This window comes from Heterocephalus glaber, unplaced genomic scaffold (assembly GCF_053883595.1).
Source record: "Heterocephalus glaber isolate CG9 unplaced genomic scaffold, H.glaber_assembly_v1.0 deba00001744, whole genome shotgun sequence".
NCBI classification, from domain to species: Eukaryota; Metazoa; Chordata; class Mammalia; order Rodentia; family Bathyergidae; genus Heterocephalus; species Heterocephalus glaber.
In genome coordinates this window covers 2,705,985-2,725,879 of record NW_028258450.1, presented here as the reverse complement: position 1 = coordinate 2,725,879, position 19,895 = coordinate 2,705,985, and the positions used below count along the sequence as shown (strand labels likewise).

The following is a 19,895-nucleotide window of genomic DNA, read 5'->3' as shown; positions in this document are numbered from 1 at the left end:
CAGCTCCTTTTTATTTTTTTATGTTGAGACAAGGTCTTGCTAGGTTGCCCAGGCCTGGCTCAAACTCAGCCTCCCAGAGGGCTTGGAATATAGGTGTGCACCATCACACCCAGCTGGGGAGACATTTTCTTAATTAAACTCATTTTCCTCCATGTATGAGATGAGGTTAAGGGTAACTGCCCCTTGAGACCATAAAAATTAAATTACTTAAATATATGCATTTAGTTCAGTGCCTAGCATACAACAAGCACTCTAAAATATTAGCCATGATTATATTACTTTAGATCCACCAGCCATCCCACCATATGGTGAAGGGGAAGTCTGTCTCCCATTCCAAGTAAGGATGTCCAGGGGGACACTGATTGGCTCAGCTTTGGTCATGTTACCATTTTTCGACCAATCCCTGTGGCCCAGGCAATGAGGTGGTCTGATTGGCCAGATCTGGTCATGCAACCATCCTTTTTGCTGGGTGGGTTTATGTAACATACTTGGGACTGACATCTTCCACCTGACCCTCTGAGAATGGGCAGAGGAAAGTAGGATAAAAATGGGAACAGATGATAATGCTTACTAGGACCTCAGCAGCTTTGTGTCACTATGGTGACACACTGGCATTCAGATTGAACAGAGACTGGGTGTATGAAGACCCCTATTCCCACTATCTATTGGTATTGCTATGGAATAAATCCCAAAACTTAATGGAATAAAATGATCGTTCACTGTTGTGTTTATCCATTTACCACCCACTGATGGACATTCTGGTTGTCCCCAGGGAAGAGCCACTGAGGCAGTTAGAGTCTGAAGGCCATCTGCTGGGAGAATTCCTTTTTGCTAGGAGGAGTCAGTCTTTGTTCTATTAGGGCCTTTAACTTTGCAATGAGGCCAAACTGCCGTGTGGGAGGTGATCCGCTGTGCAGAATCCAACTGATTTAGTGCTAATTTCCTCCAAAATAACCCTCCCAGAAGCACCCAGGATGTTAAGCCAAAGATCTGGCAAGGGTGGACCAGCCAAGTTGGCACAAAGCTTGGTGGATTCCTTCCCCATCACTGAAGGGGGCACCACATGTGGTGTCCTGGGGACATTTAGTTGACAGATGACCCTTTGAAACCATCTGGTTCACCAAGCAGCCACCTGAGAAACACCAGAGATTATCTGCGGGTTGGGTACACCAGAATTTTTTCCCCCCATTCTTTCGAAAACCAGGGCCTGGAAAGTGGTATTTTATCATGGCCTCCTTGGATTCCTCTAGAGATTTATCCTCGGAGGAGACACAGGATGAGAACTTTAGTGGAGGTTGCTGGTCTGGAATAATGATCTGATAGCATATTCCCTTCGCTTGTGCTTTATTGCTTTTTGCATGAGCTGCATCTTTATAACGGTCACCTCCTGAGGAAATTCAAGTGAATCTAAAAGTTCCTTGTCCCTTACTTAAAAAAATTTTTTTTGAGAGATAGGGTCTCACTATGTTACCCAAGTTGGTCTCCAACTCCCGGAAGTTCAAGCAATCCTCCTGCCTCAGCTTCCTGAATAGCTGGTATGTATAATCATGCTTAGCTTAACTGGTCCGTTTTTTTCAAAGAGAATTCTAAGAAGATTAGACACCCCCACCCCCCAAAAAGAAACTCCTTTTCTGGGGTGGCTTAGTGCTATCTACTTGCCTAGCATGCTAGAGGCCCTGGGATTGAGCTTCAGCATGAAATGGGAGATGGGTAGAAGGAAATAAAATAAATTTCGAGGAGGACATGGTGGTGTATGTTTATAATCCCAGCACTCAGGAGGCTGAGGCAGGAAAATTGTCATGAATTCAAGGCCAGCCTGGGCTACATAGCAAGACCCTGTCTGCAGAAAAAAAAAAAAAAAATTAAGTAAAATAAATAAGAAAGAAAGAAACCTTCTTTGTTTCCAAAGCATCCAAAGTCATGTATTTCTTCAAAAGCATCTCTTGGGTACATGCCTTTGTTCTCTGACCTTTGCCAAGCTGAGAAGCCCTAGGAAGCGCAAGAGGTTCAGCCCCTGGGCTGACTTAGCTTACGAAAGGAACTATTTCAGCCTATTTCATAAGGCCCAGTGTGCTAAGGGGGTTGCCACTGAGTTCTTTCAATTCTCTCATCTTTTTGACCAAGGTGGTTTAGGGCTTGGCCCTGAGGCTGCCCTCCCTGAGAACTGCACTCAAAGAGAGCGCCAGACAGGGCTGAAGCCTTGGGGCAGGGATCCAGAACCCCCACATGTGAGGCCAATGCATGGGAGTTTCTGGGCATCACGAAACATGAGAATATTGCAGAACATTACAGACTTGTGTGATCGCTGTGGATGGGAAGCCCAGAGCCTCCCAGTTTCAGAGTAACCACTTCTGCAGCCCACCTCTTCCTAAGGGAGAGAAAACGTCTTGCGGGAGAATCCTGCCACCCCTCCTTCAGCCCCTGAGGAGGATCGTCCATGGTCTCCACTAACGGGTGCCTAAGGTGGACCCACCCAGATGACGAGACCCGTCAGCAATGACCCGCTAGAGTCGAACAGGAAATTCTAATCACGTCAGAAGGATCCATCCCCTCCATCTTTCTGGCCAAGGGTCTCAATTAATGTGACCCAAACATGCATTCACTGAGCATCGCCCAAGAGTACAAGGATTTAGGTTGCTTTCAGACAAGGACTCACTATTCAGTTCAGGCTGGCCTCGAAATCAAAACGATCCTCTTGCCTTAGTTTCCCGAGTGCTGGGACTACAGGCGTGTACCACCACGCCCAGCAGCCTCCCCTACATTTAAGAGTTTTCTGCCTCTCTTGGGTCACAGCCTGCTTTCCGGTCCCCACCTACGGACTCTTCCCACAGTCCAAGCGCGGCGTAGTAGAGCGCCGCTAAGGAAGCTACCCTGTCGCCGGGCCCTCGGTGCTCTATCGTCTCCTCGTGGCCAGACGGGGACCTGCATGGAAAAATAAAACTTGAAAAATTCTACTGGAAAAGGGCTGGCGATTCCCCATGTGGTGTGTGGTCCGCGACCCCCCCCTCCCCCCCGGGTGTCACTGTCGCTTTTCTCCTCTGCGCGGGGCCCTGGGAGACTGATCTGTGCGGACTCCATCCACGAGCATCCCTGGCCTGCACCTCCTGTTGGGATCTGCTGCTTAGAGATCCGGCCCAGAATCCCGAGGAGGAGTGCAGAGAGTTGGGGATGTCTGTTTCCTCCACCTGCCAACCCCTCTCAAAACTGGTCCTCCATAAATCCTCCTCGTTGGACTCTTCAGATAGCTGTTTCCTGCCAGCACCCGGACTAAATCACAGCCTAAATTTAGGAGCAGCCCAGGAGGAAGGGGACCCTGAGTCAGCAGCAGGCACTAAGACTTGGTGAGGTTTGTTGTTTTGTTTTGTTCTGTTCTGTACTGGAGATTGAACCCAGGGTCTTCACACTGAGCTACACCCCCAGCCCTTTTCATTTTTTAAAATTTTGAGACAGAATCTTGGTAAATCACTAAGTTCCCTGGGCTGGGCTCAAACTTGAGCCCCTCCTGCTTCAGCCTCCCAGAGTGCTAGGATTACAAGTGTTCACTGCCCGGCCCTGTTTCAGAATTGCTCCTTAGAGGAGTTTGGGCTGATCACCCGGCTGCCGGGAGGGTGTGCGGAGCTGGTCTTGGAGCGATTAGGATTTACACATATTATATCATCATGACAATTCTTTGCCGCTGTCCTTAACTGTGTCCACCTTGCAGGGTTCCTGGGTCCTTTAACCCTCACTTCCCGTCTCCCTCAAGATCCCTGCAAGGAAGGGAGTAATATGGTTCAGGTGAAGTTGCCTGTCCAAGGCCAGACAGCAAGTGATTATAATAGCTCCCTTTTCTGTTTGTCTGGTTTAAACTGTATGACTTAATTCAGGTGAAGTTCTAGAACTCTCAGAATTAATCTCCGGTGGAAAAAGAAAGAGAAAACAGGGCTGGGGATTTAGCTCAGTGGTGCTGCTGCCTGCCTCGCAAGCACAAGGTCCTGAGTTTGATCCTGGTACCGGAAAAAAAAAAATTCAGAAAGAGAAACCAGGGCCAGGAATGGTGCACCCCTGTCATCCCAGCACTGTGGGGAGGCTGAGGCAGGAGGTTCACCATGGTTTTGAGGCCAGCCTGGGCTACATAGTGAGTTCAAGCTCAGTCTAAACTAAATAGCAACACCTGTCTCAAAAAACCCAAAAAACATAAAAAAGAAGAAAAGAAAGGAAGAACAGAGTTGTGCCTAAGGGCAAAATAGGGTGTGTTGCCTGAAAAGGGGCATCGAACGTTGCCCTGGAAGGAGGCACCTGTCTGGTCCTGATTTGTGCGTTTAGTTACTGTCTTTCCCTTTCCTCAGGACTCGCTGTACTGAGTGAAGCCAAAGGATGCGATGCGGAGTGTTGGGCCAAAGGGCGACCGCTTCCCAGGTCTCATTTCTGTTTTGGTGCTGAGGATAGACCCGGGTGCTCACTGAGCTACATTCCCAGCACTTTTTGTTCCTTTTTGTGGTACTGGGGATTGAACCCACAGCTTCACAGATACTAGGCAAACATTTCCCCACTGAGCAACATCCCCAGCCCCTCCCAGCGCTTTTAAATATTTAAATTAAAAAACGTAGTTTTGTTTTGTTTTTAGTACCAGGGATCGAACTCAGGCCCTTGTGCTTGCACAGCAGGCAGCGAAACCACTGAGATAAATCCCCGGCCCTAAAAAACATAATTTTGAGACAAGGTTTCACTAAGTTGACTAGGCTGGCCTTGAACTTGTGATCTTCCCGGCTCAGCCTCCCAAGAGCTGGGATTAAGCCACCACATTCCGATCATTCCCAGATTTGACAGCACAGACGCCATGAAATGACATCCCTATGAGAAAGGACCATGAGCAACTGCTTTGACTATAGAGGAAACTGAGGCAGAGAGGTCACTGCGTTAAGTTCCGGCCCAGCTGGGTGCAACTGTAAGCCCTAGGGGTCCTTGGAGGTGGGGCTGTCCTTGGGGGTGGGAATTTGTTTTCTCCCTGGGCTGGGCAGGAAGGGTCGTGCAGGTTAATGACGAGAAGTTGAAAGACTCAGGCCTGGGGTGTCCAAGGGAAGAGCTGACAGCCGGGTGGGGGTTCATGGCGGGAGCCCCCCTCCCCGGCCCCGGGACTGATGAAGTTGGAGGTGCGTGGTTGGAAGGAGGGAGGGAGATCAAAAGGTTAAGGAGAGTCAGGCGTGGGGGCGCATGTCATTCCAGCACTGGGGAGGCTGAGGCAGGAGGATCGCCACTGAGTTCGAGGCCAGGCTGGGCTACATAGTGAGACCTTGTCTCGGAACAAGGAAGGGGATGTGAGGTGGGGTTGGGTGGCGTGGGGGCTCTGGCTAGGGAGTTTGAGTCTCTGGGCTGGGAGCCTTCAGGGGTGTGAAGACCTCGCGGGTTCAGGGGCGCGGCAGGGGAGGGGTTAACGGGGGCGGGGACCGGCCGGGGCGGGGCTTGGGCGGGCCATCGGGCCCCGGGCCACGGGGAGTCGCCGCCGTCCGCCCCGCGGGGGCGCCCGTTGGGTCCCGGAGCCGCCATCGGGTCCGGACCGGGTGGCAACCGAAGACACCGCTGCGGCGCAGGTAAGGCGTCCCCTCCCCACCCCACGACCCGCCTGCCTCAGTCTCCCGCGCCGTCCCGGCCCCGCCCCCGCCTCCGCCCAGCCGTGGCGTCCGCCTCTCCAGCCCAGCTGCGAGGTCCCGAGTCCGTCCCGGCGTCTCTCCCGGGTCTCTCGGGGTCGGTGCACCTCCCGCCCCTCCGCTCCCATCCCGCCTCTCTCTGTCCCCCTCTGTCCCCTTCCCTGGCGGAGTCCTCGGTCTCAGGGCCTCGTTGCTCTGCCGTGTCCAGCTCTCCTGGGATCTGAGCATCCCTCCCTTTCCCTTCCCGGCTCCGTCTGTCTCCTGACTCAACTGCTCTGCCTGTCTCTGCCTCACACCCTGCTGGAACCCATGCAACCCATTGTCATCCCCCAGCAAACCCTACAGCACCCCAGGAACTTCCCTCCAGATTGGGGGGCTGCTTGGAACTCGGGGAGGGGCAGTGGGCTTGTGGCCCTAAGTGGTACTGTGACTCCAGGGTCCCCTTCACAGTCACCCCAGGCTCCTGAGGTCGCTCCCACCCCATACTCCAATTTCAGGAATTCCTGGCTGGGGGTGGACTTCCTCCCCCACTTCCTCCCTTCCAGGGTTTGGCTGTGTCCCTCTTAACTCCTTCCTGCTTCAGCCTCCCCCCACCCCCAGCAGAAGACCCCCACCTGCCTCCCAGGCCGAGGGACAGCTGTAGAATTTGGGAAGTGTGGGTGTCCAGGTGTGTGCAGACACGCACGCGCACTCGGGCTGGGTACACATGGAGGGCTTGTTTGGGGGTGCTGAGGGGGAGGATGGGGATGCCTCTAAGGGCCCCCATCAACCCCACTCCTTCAGGAGCCTCCAAGAGCCTGCTCTGTGTGGATGAACCTGACTTCAGGTTTGGGGTGAGGAGGGGGGATTTTCATTTCTGGGAGGGGAACCCAGATGGAAAGAATGAACTATGGCTGGGGGCTCCCTGAACTCTGGAAATCATATAATCAGGGACCCTTGAGGGCTCAGCGGGGGGCCCTGGCCTAGCATGCACCGGCCCTGGGTAACATGCCCAGTGCCCCAGTACGGGTGTGGGTCAGGGCTGGGCTGGGGGATCTTGAATGTGGAAGTCTGAATGGAAGCACCAGGCCCAGGGACGCTCAGAGGGCAGGACTGGGAATGTGGGTCCCTCCTGTGGAGGTTCTGAGGGTCCTTCAGTCCTTCAAGCAGATTGGTGTGGAACTCTTGGCAGCCCCCGGTGGTCACACTGAGGACTCTGGAGGGCTTGCAGAGTCATCCAGGCCAAGCCCCTCCCCCTGGACAGGTGGGGAAACTGAGGCCCAAGAGCAAAAGTCCCCAGGGTGAGTCAGTGCTAGGCTGGGAGCGGGACTCCTGTCCAACTGAGACCCCAAACTGAAGACCTGGCTTCTTTTGTCCCCATCCTGAGAGGTGGCTTCTTTGGCTGCCACTAAGTAGGATTAATTTGGCAAACCAGGTCTAAGGTCTTCACAGTGAGCAGAGGGGGAGGCCAGGGCGAGTCTGGATGGCTGGAGTCCAGAGGGAGGGTTTTGGGAGCAGAGAAGAGAAAATGTTCCTGACACCCCGCTGTTGGGGAGGGAAGGGGCCAGGGTGGAGACTGAGAGGGGAAGAGAGGTGGGGGCGGATTAACTCGGCCTGCTGGCTGACCCTCCCCTAGAAGCCCCCTGCTCCCTCGGGACAGGGCCTGTAATTTGGTTTGCGTCTAGACAAATAATAACTCAGCTGGGGTGAGCGAGACCGCTGAGCAAGGGGTGGGGCGGCAGCCTGGGCTCCGGTGTCCCCCAGGGGGCGAGAATTTAGGGGACCAGGGAGAGGTGGCAAAGAGACCCCCTGTGCCCTCTGTGAGTCTGAGGGGTCTGAGAATCCCAGACTGTGGAATCCAGGCCGCTGGATGTGAAAACCCAGAGCGGATAAGGGGGAAAGAGAAAGCGGGGCTCACCTATTCAGAGTATGTTCCCATTTCTGTAAAAAGAAAAGAGAAAAGGGAAATGCGTATTCATGTTTGCTGGGCACAGATAAAAATCACTGAGGGTTTAATAATAGATTATGAAAGTCGTAGAATGTTTAAAAAAAATCAGCGTTCTAACAATAGAACTTCAGAATCTTGGAATGCGAGACTCTGGGAGATAGGAAACCTAGAAGGGGTGCACAAAGCCGAGGGGTAATAATAACGAGGCCGGGGAAGGCTTCGAGGCCGAGCCCTAGGGTGTGAGGACAGAGAACAGAGCCGGGTCGGCTCCAGAAGTGCTGGAATCTAGAGCATCAGCAGGGGAGCGCATCTGAGGGCTCCGGCATCCCTGATGGGGGTGTGGGCGTGGGGAGCGGGAATAGAAACCCCCTTGGTAGAAATGGGGAAACTGAGGCCCAGCGGGGCCAGTCACGGTGGCCTGGCTGCCCCCTGGTTTCCGCCGGCCGCCAGGGCACCAGGTGGGGAGCGAGACGCCGTGATCACATTTCGTCCCCTAATGAGCAGACCGGAGCTGGCCCATCCCCTGGGGCCACTGGGGGCGGGGGGAGCCAGAGCCCACGGTGGAGGGGACGGGGGGGGGCAGCCTGGTGGCCTGGGGACAAGACCGGTAAGTGAGCCAGGGGCCATGGGGATGTAGGGGGCTTCATTGTGTTTTTCCTCTTGTCCTCTCAACCCTCCGAGTCCTCAGGCCTGGCTGGGTTTGGGGTTGGCAGGTGGTGGGTTAGGGACTGGGGTGGCCCTTGGGGAGGAGATTTGGGGGTCAAACAGCATTTCTCCCCCTCCCCATCACTCCACACTCCAGCTCCTCTGGAAGGAGACTGCAGGGACCCAAGTCTGGCTGGGGGCTGTAAGATGGGGGAGCTGCTTGTAGGCTGAGACCTGGGGTTTACCTCCCCGCCCCCAGGGGTGGCCACACAGGACACTGGGGTCACTTGCTTTTCTGTGAAGGTCCCCATCTTCAAGCAAAAGGGCCATTCTCCAAAGGGCCTGAGCTCGGCCCCCAAAAACTAGTGAAAAACGACAGGGTTCGGGAAGTAGGGGGACCATCAGGGAGGGGAATGCTCTTTAGTTAAGAGTGACAGGTCGGTGGGTCGCAGACAGCTGCCTACCTCTTGGGCTGGTTTCCCCCAGCTGCATCAGGAAGGGGTCCGACAGAGCCTCGCAGCCCAGCTGTCACATAGAGGCAGTGGCCTTGTGCAATTCTGCATCTGACGTTCTGGGCCGACTTTGGGGACTCAAGGTGGGAGGTGTCGGGGGGGGGAAGGGAGGGAAGGGTCCTCTGTTGGAGCACCCCTCCCCCATCCCAGCACCCCTAGACGCAGGTGCTTCTCCTAGGCTGGTCGCCTTGGGAGGAAATTACCAACGGGAAGTGCGTTTCCGCTGGCCGCCAGAACTATGTCTCTGGCCTGTGTACCCACTCGCCTGGGTCTCTGTACGGCCAGGAGTCAGTGGGGAGAAGGGCGGCAAGGGGCAGGGGGACTCCCACCCTTGTGGGCATCTCCTCCCTCTGAGAACGGATCTGTTTGGCCTCTGTTCTCCGGTGCTTATGGAATAATAATTGCTCCAGGACTGTATACTTTAGACACGATATCACATTCTTCCAAGGATTTCCAGGTGTGAGGGAGGAATCAGTATATAGGTTGTGCCTCCCGGCCAGGCAGGATGGTACCTGCTTATATTCTAGCTACTGGGGAGACTGATGCAGGAGGATCTCAAGTTTGAGCCCAGCCTGGGCTACTAAGGGATTTTTCAACACCTTGTCTCAAAAGTTAAAAGGGGGAGAGGGCTAGGTATGTAGCTCAGTGCAAATGGTTCAATTCTCAGTACAGTACCACACACACACACTCACACACACATACACACACACACACACAGAACAAAACAAAAAGAGTGTGTCCTCTCCCTTTTTTTTTGGTACCGGGGATCAAACTTGGGACTTTGAGCTTGCATGGCAGGTGGTGGCACCTCTGAGCTAAATCCCCAGCCCACCCCCTCCCTTTTTTGAGACAGGGTCTTGCTTTGTAGTCCAGACTGGCCTTGAACTCATTATGTAGCCCAGGGTGGCTTTGAACTCCTGGCAATCATCCTGCCTCAGCCTCCCAAACGCTGGGATGACAGCCATGCACCGCGATGCTTGGTTATGTGCCCCCTTTTTAAACTTTTTTTTTTTTCCCCGATAATGGGGATCAAACTCAGGACCTTGTGCTTGCTAGGCAGGCGGTGGCGCCACTGAGCTAAATCCCTGGCTCGTGTGCCCTCTTTTTGTAGGAAGAGAAACTGAGGCTTCTGAAGGAAAAGTAATTCCCTTAGTGTCACAGGAGGAAGGAGGGAGAGACAGATGGTAAGAGATGGGGCAGAGGGGCAGAAGGAGAAGGAGGATGTGGGAGAGAGGTGGGATCAAACTGGGCTGGCCAGGACCCAGCCGCAAGGGCCTCTGGGTCGGGGTGGGAACAGCTGTTTGAGGGTCCCACGGGGGCAGCACCAGCTGAGCAGCCCTGACCTTTTCATTCCTCCCTGCCCTCCTCCTCCCCTGGGACCCTGTGAGGACCTCTCTGAGCCTGGGCTGCAGCCGGGAAGGGAGGGGAGGGGAGCCAGCCAGCGCAATGGGGTGAGCCGACCAGGGTTCCTTCTCAAAGCTTCTGTGCATATTCACTTATCGAGCACCTCCTGTATGCTTGGCCTGTCCTGTCTTGGGGGCTGGAGATGGGACAGTCAGTTAATGTACAAGGTCCTCATCCTCCTGAATGTTCATTCATTCATTCAGACAGACAGACACAAACTAGATATAAGGTGCTGGGTGGGGTGCGGGGGGGTTGGAGACCGGGTGGAGAAAGGCTCCTTGGGCTGGTTGAAAAGGTGAGGGAAGAGCTGAGCCCGGGTGGTGCTGCCTCCCTGTAATCCCAGCACTCGGGAGGCTGAGGCAGGAGGATCACCACAAGTTTGAGGGCAGCCTGGGCTCCATAGTGAGTTTAAGGCCAGCCTGGGCTATATAGCAAGACCTTGTCTCAAAACAAAACGCAACAGGCCAGACACAGGGGACAGTAAACAGAGGTTTTCAGCTGGGAGGAGTCACAGGTGTGGAGCCTTCTGGGGATGGAATGGGAGGAGAGGGGGTGCTGGGGTGCCCAGGCCGTCAGACAGAACCTTGTCGCCCAGGGCCAGGAGCAGGAAGTCCATCAGTCCTTTTCCATCTCTCTCCCCTGCCTCCCTCCCTTTCTTCCTTCCTTTTTTCCCTTTCTTTCTGTGCTGGGGATTGAACCCAGGACCTTCACACAGAACAACCTCCTCAGCCCTTTTCACTCTGACCCAGGATTTTGCTTGAGTTGTCCAGGCTGGCCCTGAACCTTCCTGCCTCAGCCTCCCAAGTAGCTGGGATTACAAGCCTGCACCGCCTGGCCTGGCTAGGAGTTTGGATTTTACTTCGGTCCACTTGGCAGCCACTGCAGGGCTTCAAGCAGAGAAGTACCATGAGCTGATTTCTGAGTTAGGAAGATCTTTCCGTTGCTGCTGCCCTGTGGGCAGTGAGCGGAAGGGAGGCAGAGCCTAAGCCCAGAGTACAGCACCTGCCACAGCATGCAGGGCCCTGGGCTCCGTCCCCAGCACCGCAATAAATGAGTCTAAGCCAGCCCTGCTGGTGGCCCAGAGCTGGCAGAGGTGTTAGAGGGATCCAGGGATTCCGGGTTTACTGTGCAGGGCTTTAGCTCAGTAGTTCCGCCGCTGCCTGCCTCTCAAGTACAAGGACCTGAGTTCGATCCCCGGTACTGAAAAAAAAAAAAAAAAAAAGGTTTCACACTGAAAACAAAACAAAAAACGGAACAACTAAACAGGTGAGCCCCAGACCTCTGATGGAACCGCTCCCATGGGGCTTGGGGCTCTGATGTGCTTGTCTCTGAGGTTGATGACGGTCAGGCTGGTCTGTGACTATCCCTTGCCCTGGGCTCAGAGGTCTTCTCAGAGCCAAGGAGGTACAGGACTGAGGTTCTCAGGGGGAGGAGGGGCTGGCCCCGACCTCAGGGCTCCCTGGCTCAGACCTTGACCTTGGTGGATCCCAACAGCTTCTCCTCTCTCTCCTCTCCCTCGTCCTCCAGCTACCATTGATTCTGGGTCCCCATTGTCATTCCAGGGTCTTCTTTTTTCTTTTTTGGTACTGAGGATTGAACCTAGGGGCTTGGCACTGAGCTGTATCCCCAGTTCTCCACCCACCCCCTCATACCAGGGATTGAACTAAGGACCTTGTGCTTGCGAGGCAGGCGCGATGCCACTGAACTAAATCTCCAACTTTTTTTGTTGTTTTTTTGAGACAGGGTCTCACTAAGTGGCCCAGGCTGGGCTCAAAGTTGCAAGCCTCCTGCCTCAGCCTTGAAGAGTGCTGGATTAGAGGTGTGTGGCATATGCAGCTCCCAGGGCCCTTTTCTGTCGAGTTGTTCTGCAAACTGAAGCACACCCTGGAAAAAGGGCCTAGGGCAGAGATTCCCTCTCCTGTCATCAGGAGTTTGGACCTCAGGAGTCTGGAAGGTCTCAGAATGGCTATGTACCTCAGTGCATCAAATGGAAAGAAAAGCTGCTTTCCACGGGGAATTCTTGAACTTTTAATGAAATAATATCCACAAAATGGCTTGGAAAAGGGTCTTCTATGTAGTAGGTCTCAATAAACTATAGCTATTAGGAACTAGGGATGTAGCTCAGTGGTAGAGGACTGGCAGGTAGAAGATCCTGGATTCAAAACCCAGTATATATATATATATATATATATATATGAATGACACAAACAAAAAGCAAAAGCAAAAAAACTGTAGCTGTAACAATCATCGTTAAGAATGGGGTGTTCTGGGGGCGGGGATTTAGCTCAGTGTCACTGTGCTTGCCTTGGAAGCATAAGGTCCTGAGTTTGATCTCCAATACCAAAAAAGAATGAGGTGTCCTGAAGCTGTACCTCATAAATATGTATACTTATTTTGTGTTAATTGAAAATAAACTTAAAAAAAAAAAGAAGTCAGGCATGGTGGCACAGGACATTTGGGAGGCTGAGGCAGAAGGTTCCCATAATTTTTTGTTTTGTTTTGATTTTGTACTTGTTGTTTTCAGATAGGGTCTTGCAATATAGTCCAGGCTGGCCTTGAACTCACTATGGAGTCTGGGCTGGCCTCAAACTTGTGGTGATCCTCCTGCCTCAGTCTCCCAAGTGCTAAGATTATAGGCATGTGGCATTATGTCCAGCTAGGATCCCATAATTTTGAGGCCAGCCTGGCCTCCATAGTGAGTTCGAGGCCAGTCTGAACTACATAGTGAGACCCTGTCTCAAAAAGCAAAAAAAAAAAAAAAAGAAGAATCAGGCATGGTGGCACCTGCCTGTAATCCTAGCACTCAGGAGGGTAAGGCAGGAAGATCATGAGTTCGAGGCCAGCCTGGACTACATAGTGAGATCCTGTCCTAAAACAAAGGAACAAAAAGAATGTGGTGTTCTGGTTGGGGCCAGGAGGCTGATCCTGATGCAGGTTCCATCACTTCCTTCCTGTGATCCTGAAGGCGGTGACCCAGCCTCTGTGGCTCCCCGCCATGAAGTGACAGGGTTGGATTACTCCACTGTTGCCCAGCTCGTGATATGAACTTGTGCCAGTTCTATAGTCTCTGGGAGAAAGTTCTAAGATCTTTACTGTAGCATGTTTTTTTGAGACAGGGTCTCCCTATGTAGTCCAGGCTGGCTTTGAAATCATGGTGACCCTCCTGGCTCAGCCTCCTGAGTTCTGGGATTACAGGCGTGAGCCACCACACCTCGCTTGTAGCACCTACTTGGGAATAAAGGTACCTGGCTTTCAAGCAGGCAGCATCAGGGCACCCATGCTCTGCGTCCACAGGGACAACAGGAGGGCATGGGGAGGAGTGGCTTCTCACTGCTGTCCTCTCTCTCCCTTCAGGTCCTGCGAGCTCAACACTGTCTGGGGTCATGAACTAGGACTGCATCACCCCAACCCCACCAGGGCCCAACCGGAACCCCTCCCCTCTACTCCTCCCCCTCCCACCCTCACGGTGAGCCTCCTGTGATCTGGCCCTTGCTCACCTCCTTCCTGTTTCCCAGCAGCCTTCCCACAGTCCCTGCCCTTCCTCTGCCCACAGACAGGACAGCTCCTTTCTGAGACATACTCACGGCGACCTTACGCATTTCCTTATTTCTTGCCAGGATCCCGGGCCAATCCAGCGTTCCTGCCCACACTGCCAGTCTTCCCAACACGCCCATGCCCTGTCTCAACGCCTTCCTGTGTATTTTCTGTGTCTTCTAGAACACTCCACCCGACCAGTATGTACTACACTCACTGCCTAGGTCCCCTGGAAGTGTCACCCTCTCACCACCACTGCCGCTCATAGTTCTATCTCCTCCATTAGCTTGCCCTTCCCACATTTTTCTGCTACTCCAAACTTTTTTTTTTTTTTTTTTGTACTAGAGATTGAACCCAAGGCCTTCCCACTGAATTCCATCCCTACCCCTTTTTACTTTGTCTTTTAAATCTTGAAACAGGGTCTGGCTAAGTCGCCCAGGCTGGGCTTGAATTTGGGATCCTTCTGCCGCTGCCTCCCTAGTGCCAGGCTACAGGTGTATACCCCCACTCCCAGCTACACACGCTCTTCTTCTTCTTCTTCTTCTTCTTCTTTTTTTTTGGCACCAGGGATCGAACTCAGGACCTTGCACTTGTGAGGCAGGCGGCTGAGCCCCTAAGCTAAATCCCCGGCCCTGTTACACGCTCTTGTTTATATCCTGATTGGTCCTACAAACCCCTCCTTCACTTTCCTTTTAATCCCACCATCCCCAAGCCCCAACCCTCCTCTACCCCTTTTCCTTTTGTGTCCCCCTTTCCATGCTGAACCAGCCCAAGGGTTCACCTTGATCTCCTCTTTCCTTGGGGCTGTCATGTTCCCCTGAGCCTCCGAGGAGGGGGCTCAGGGGGCCCGATGGCCTCCTGTCCCCCACGGCCCGGCAGCCCCCGTGCAGGGGAAGAGCCCAGGAAGCCGCAGCGCCCAGGATGGGCAACCGCTCGTGGGAGGGCTGCCACGTGGACTCGCGCGTGGACCACCTCTTCCCGCCGTCCCTCTACATCTTCGTCATCGGCGTGGGGCTGCCCACCAACTGCCTGGCTCTGTGGGCCGCCTACCGCCAGGTGCGGCAGCACAATGAGCTGGGCGTCTACCTGATGAACCTGAGCGTGGCCGACCTGCTGTACATCTGCACGCTGCCGCTCTGGGTCGACTACTTCCTGCACCATGACAACTGGATCCACGGGCCAGGCTCCTGCAAGCTCTTCGGCTTCATCTTCTACACCAACATCTACATCAGCATCGCCTTCCTGTGCTGCATCTCCGTGGACCGCTACCTGGCTGTGGCGCACCCGCTGCGCTTCGCCCGCCTGCGCCGCGTCAAGACGGCCGTGGCCGTGAGCTCAGTGGTCTGGGCCACCGAGCTGGGCGCCAACTCGGCGCCCTTGTTCCATGACGAGCTCTTTCGAGACCGATACAACCACACCTTCTGCTTCGAGAAATTCCCCATGGAGGGCTGGGTGGCCTGGATGAACCTGTACCGCGTCTTCGTGGGCTTCCTCTTCCCCTGGGCCCTCATGCTGCTCTGCTACCGCGGCATCCTGCGGGCCGTGCGGGCCAGCGTGTCCACCGAGCGCCAGGAGAAGGCCAAGATCAAGCGGCTGGCGCTCAGCCTCATCGCCATCGTGCTGGTCTGCTTCGCGCCCTACCACGTGCTGCTGCTATCGCGCAGCGCCGTCTACCTGGGCCGCCCCTGGGACTGCGGCTTCGAGGAGCGCATCTTCTCCGCCTACCACAGCTCGCTGGCCTTCACCAGCCTCAACTGCGTCGCCGACCCCATCCTCTACTGCCTGGTCAATGAGGGCGCCCGCAGCGATGTGGCCAAGGCCCTGCACAACCTGCTCCGCTTCCTGGCCAGTGACAAGCCCCAGGAGATGGCCAACGCGTCCCTCACCCTAGAGACCCCACTCACTTCCAAAAGGAGCAGTGTGGCCAGGGGCCCGGCAGGCAGCTGGGTGGCGGCTGTGCCCTCCCAGGGGGACCAGGTGCCGCTCAAGGTGCTGCTGCCCGCACAGTGAGCCCCATGCTTAAATCTCTGCCGTGGTCTCTTCCCAGGTCTGCTGTATGCAAACTGTACGTAACCAGGCGGTGTTGATATTCTTAAGAATATAATAGGACAAGCGTAAGGCTGATGAGTCACTGTCACCCACCTCCTCCACATGACCCCCTCGCAGTTCAGTTTAACCTCCCCAGCCCTGAGATGGGCAGTGCTAGTGATAGGGCAGCAGCCCTGTCCTCATGGACCCCAGGCCCTGCTACTCTTCTGGGGACACAGGGCTTCCTGGAGGACCTGAAGAGTCGATGAAGTCAAATATTTGGCTTCCAAAAGGTAAAGACACAAAGAAAGGATGATTTCCAACAGAGGAGTAGAACCTGTGACTACTGCGCGGGTGGGAGGGGAAAATCAGAGTGTGGTCACTGTGTTTGCCCTTGGGATGTCCCTGGGGGAGAGGGTGACAGACAGACGGGTTCCGAGATTTCCTGTCAACAGTGTTCTCCGAGTAGGAACTGAGGAAGAGGATGGAGAGTGTGGGAAAGAAAGGAAAAAGCAATCAGAGCAGACTGCCTGGAGGAAGAGTGAGTGGGAGGAGGCTCAGGACAAGAGGAAGCTCATTCATCCATTCATTCATTCATCCATCCATTCATTCATTCATTCATTCATTCATCCATTCAGTCACTGGAGATTTATGCCCAGCCTATGTTGACAGGGGCTCAGGATACAGCAACGGACATGACAGCCCTGGCCCCGCTCTCATGGGGTTCAGGAAAAACAAGTAAAAAGTAACTATAAGCTGGGCATGGTGGTATAGAGCTGTAGTCTCAGCTACTTGGGAGGCTGAGGCAGGAAGATTGCAAATTTCAGGCCAGCCTGGGCTAAACAGCAAGACCTTGTCTCAAAAATCAAGGATAACAATAAAAAATAAATACGACATTTGGAATTGCTAAATAGAAGTGGAAAAAACCAGAGCTGGTTGAAGAGACCGAAGGACCGGGAGTCTGATCTAGATGAGGAAGATGGGGGAGGGCTCATGGCAGTGCTTAGAGCAAGGATCTGAAGGGGCAAGGCGGTAACCCCTGTGGGTACTGCGGGAAAAGCACTCCGGAGAGCAAGAGTGGCAAGGGCAAAGGCCCTAGGGTAAAAAACCGTAAGTTCGGAGGGACCAGTGGCACAGCAGTGTGGCTGGAGTGCAGGTTGGAAGGGCAAGAGGAATGGGACGTTGGCCACAGGCGGATGGTGTGAGCCTGCTTGTCTTGGTGAGGATTTGCCTTCTTCTCAGACAAATAGGAGCCGCAGGGAGGCTCTGAGCAGTCGACCGAAGTGATCTGACTTCCGTGTTAATGGGATCCTGCTGGCTGCTGAGCAGGAGCAGAAGGCAGGAGGTGAAGGCAGAAGCCAGGGGCCTGGTGAGGTGGTGATTGGCAAAATGTACACTGAACATGTGGGTGCTCGACCAGTTGGGAGTGGGGGACCAGGCAGGGTGGTGGTCAGCACTGGGCTTTATTCTGCAGGAAGACATTGATGGAAGCAGCTGGGGCCTGTGGAATTGTGTAACAGGAGCCCCTTGCCCTCTTCTGGGAAGAGGGTGCTCGGGGACCTGAGCGGAAAGGGCCTCTGGGAGTGAGTGATCTTAGCCGCAGTGGAAGGTGGCACCAGAGGGGCTGAGCAGGGGTCCAAGGTCTCAGGGCCGGTGAGTCAGTGCTGGGCCATCCTGGGCTTGCTCCCCACTCCTCACTCCAGCATCTGTTCCCACGGCCCAGGGTGCCAAGGTGGCTGTCCTGGCTGATGGTGTCCGTGGCCGCCTCTGGCCTCAAGGGTCACCAGGGCTGGAGAGGAGGAAGCGCCTGCCCTGCCAGGCCCCAGCCCTCCCAGAGCAAGGGTGGATGCAGGCTCCTGAGATGCAAAGATCCTCCTCCCCCACCCTGCCCTGCCCTAGAAGTTCCCATAAGAGCTTCCTGGAAACGCTTCTCGGAGAAAGGAAGAGGTGGGAAGAGGGGAATGGGAAAACAATGCACTTGATGAGAAAAATGATTTTGTGGAGAAGGGGGTGAGGTGGCACAGAGGGCAGGTAGCCCAGAGATGCAGTGTTGGGGGGTAGAGAAGCAGGGAGGCCTAGGATCTGGGAGGTCGGTCCCCTCCTCCCACCACCTTAGAATGGCTGAACACAGCCCCCTCCCACCAAATGCTCCTTCCTGGCCATTCAGTAAACATTTATTGAGTACCTACAGTGTGCCTGGCACTATTGTAAGAGCTCAGGAAACAGCAGTGAATTGTACAGAAAAGAGTCATGTACACGTTTGGAAGTTTCCTAAACCCATCAGGTCTTTTCCTCAGTCCCTAGTAGGTCCTTGGGCCCCATGATAACCCACCCAGGGATTAAAAGAAGGACCTGGGCAAATCTCTTCCACTTTCTGGCCCCAGGTGGCTGGTCTGTACCATGGGAAGACGCCTGGTCCCAATTGTGTGATGGATCTTAAGTGGGCCGGGGCTTGTTCACACCTTCTGTCCTTGAGGCACCCCAGGAAGCCTTGTTTTTTTGGACTTTTGGCATTCTTAGTGAGTTAAGAGTATCTGGGTTCACACACACCTGCATCATCTTTTATTTATTTACTCTTTTTGTCTGTACTGGGGACTGAACCCAGGGCCTTCACACTGTACAGCCCTAGTCCATTTTTTATTTTTAAAAGTTTTTTGGTACTGGGGATCAAACATGGGACCTTGCGCTTTCGAGGCAGGTGGCAGAACCACTGAGCTACATCCCTGGCCCAGTTATTTTTTTGAGACAGGGTCTCAATAAGTTGCCCAAGCTGGGCTTGAATTTAGATCTTCCTGCCTCAGCTTTCCAGAGTTCTGGGTTTATAGGCATTCTGCACTAGGCCCAGCTTCCCAGCACCATCTTTACAAATGAAGAAACACAGGTCCCTTGGGGCTGGGGGCTCTGCAAGGACTCTCAGGGAGGAAAGCCCAGACCCCCTGACCCTGTGTCCTAAACTTTCCCCCACCCCACAATCCTCCACTCCTCCCTACTCGCCCCTACCTCTCTTCAGTCTCTTTATTACCCACCAGCTCTCCACCAACCAGGAATTTCTCTCCACCCCTTCTGGACCTTGTTTATATGATTTTCCTCCCTGCTGGGTAGGGGAGGACAGGCTGGGACATGTCCTTAAAACTCCTTCCTGAGCCATCTCCCTGGGGACCCTCAGCCCCCAGAGGAGGAAGTGGGCTGCTTGAGAACGGGTTTTATTAGCCAGCACGCGGGGCTCTCAACATCTGCAGCTGGGGGACCCTCCAACCCCTACGTCTCTCTGGGCTGCAGTCTGGTAGCTGGGAAAGGCCTGGGTTAGCTGGCTGCTTCTGGGGTCACAGCATACAAGCCTCAGAAAAACTAATAAGTGCTTTTTTCTTTTCGAGCCGGGGTCTCCGTATGTAGTTTAGGCTGGGCTTCGAATTTATGGCGATCCTGTTGCCTCAGCCTCCACCCGAGTGCTGAGATTACAGTTTGGCTTCTCCAGTGTTACTTTTTTTCCTCCACTGTTATTCTGAGACTGGTTTTGTAAATAATACTGATGTCCAAAGAGGTTAAGCCACTCGTCCAATAGCACACCGAGTAAACACGGAAGTGCAATCCCAAATCTGGATGACTGTACAATCAATTTCCTCTCTTACTCCCAGCGAGAGTTCTAACCTGCGGAGAAAGTGTATTTGGGACTCATTAGACCTAATTAGGACTAATTTAGAGCCTCCTTTGGGCGGGGATGCTAACTCAGTACGTGACATCACACAGGAGCGCGGTGACATCATCATCGCAGGCTTGAGACTCCATCCACGCTCCCGAGAGCAGCCGTTTAACGGCACCGCCTCTGACAGCCTCACTTCCACTGTATATATTTGCATATTCATCAAACAGACGTCGACCCATCAGAGCAGACGCAGTGACATCAGGGAACGCCCCTGCAGTCACCCCTGAGCGTGCGTACGCACGTAAGTCAGCACGCACGTCCAGAGAGGGCGGGAGGAGGAGGAGTGGGAAGGTTGGAGGCGCCCCGCCCAGGCAGCAAGGTTGCGCGTGCTCTGTGCGACCGCCAAGATGGTGGTGGGCGCGTTCCCTATGGCGAAGCTGCTATACCTCGGCATCCGGCAGGTCAGCAAGCCGCTTGCCAACCGCATTAAGGAGGCTGCCCGCCGAAGCGAGTTCTTCAAGACCTATGTCTGCCTTCCGCCGGCACAGCGTGAGTCTGACCCCACGTCCCTCCAA

General features: G+C 54.3%; 2 protein-coding genes across 4 annotated transcripts in view; both read left to right on the top strand.

Annotated features, from left to right (window-relative positions):
- The first annotated feature begins 5,422 nt into the window (after positions 1–5,422).
- On the top strand, positions 5,423–16,571 carry Gpr4 (G protein-coupled receptor 4). Its single transcript, XM_087200619.1, has 3 exons — positions 5,423–5,570; positions 13,470–13,581; positions 13,733–16,571. The coding sequence occupies exon 3, from the start codon at positions 14,571–14,573 to the stop codon at positions 15,657–15,659; it is 1,089 nt and encodes a 362-aa protein (XP_087056745.1). The 5' UTR covers positions 5,423–5,570; positions 13,470–13,581; positions 13,733–14,570; the 3' UTR covers positions 15,660–16,571.
- Positions 16,572–18,001: 1,430 nt separating this feature from the next.
- Opa3 (outer mitochondrial membrane lipid metabolism regulator OPA3) overlaps positions 18,002–19,895 on the top strand; it is a 39,625-nt gene continuing 37,731 nt past the window's right edge. For 2 of the 3 annotated variants that reach the window (XM_021245818.2, XM_021245817.2), the window contains exon 1: positions 18,002–19,869. In XM_021245818.2, coding sequence (XP_021101477.1) covers positions 19,728–19,869 — 142 coding nt within the window. In that variant the 5' untranslated portion in view covers positions 18,002–19,727. The remainder of the gene's footprint in view (positions 19,870–19,895) is intronic. The other variant, XM_004867145.4, reaches the window with a different exon arrangement.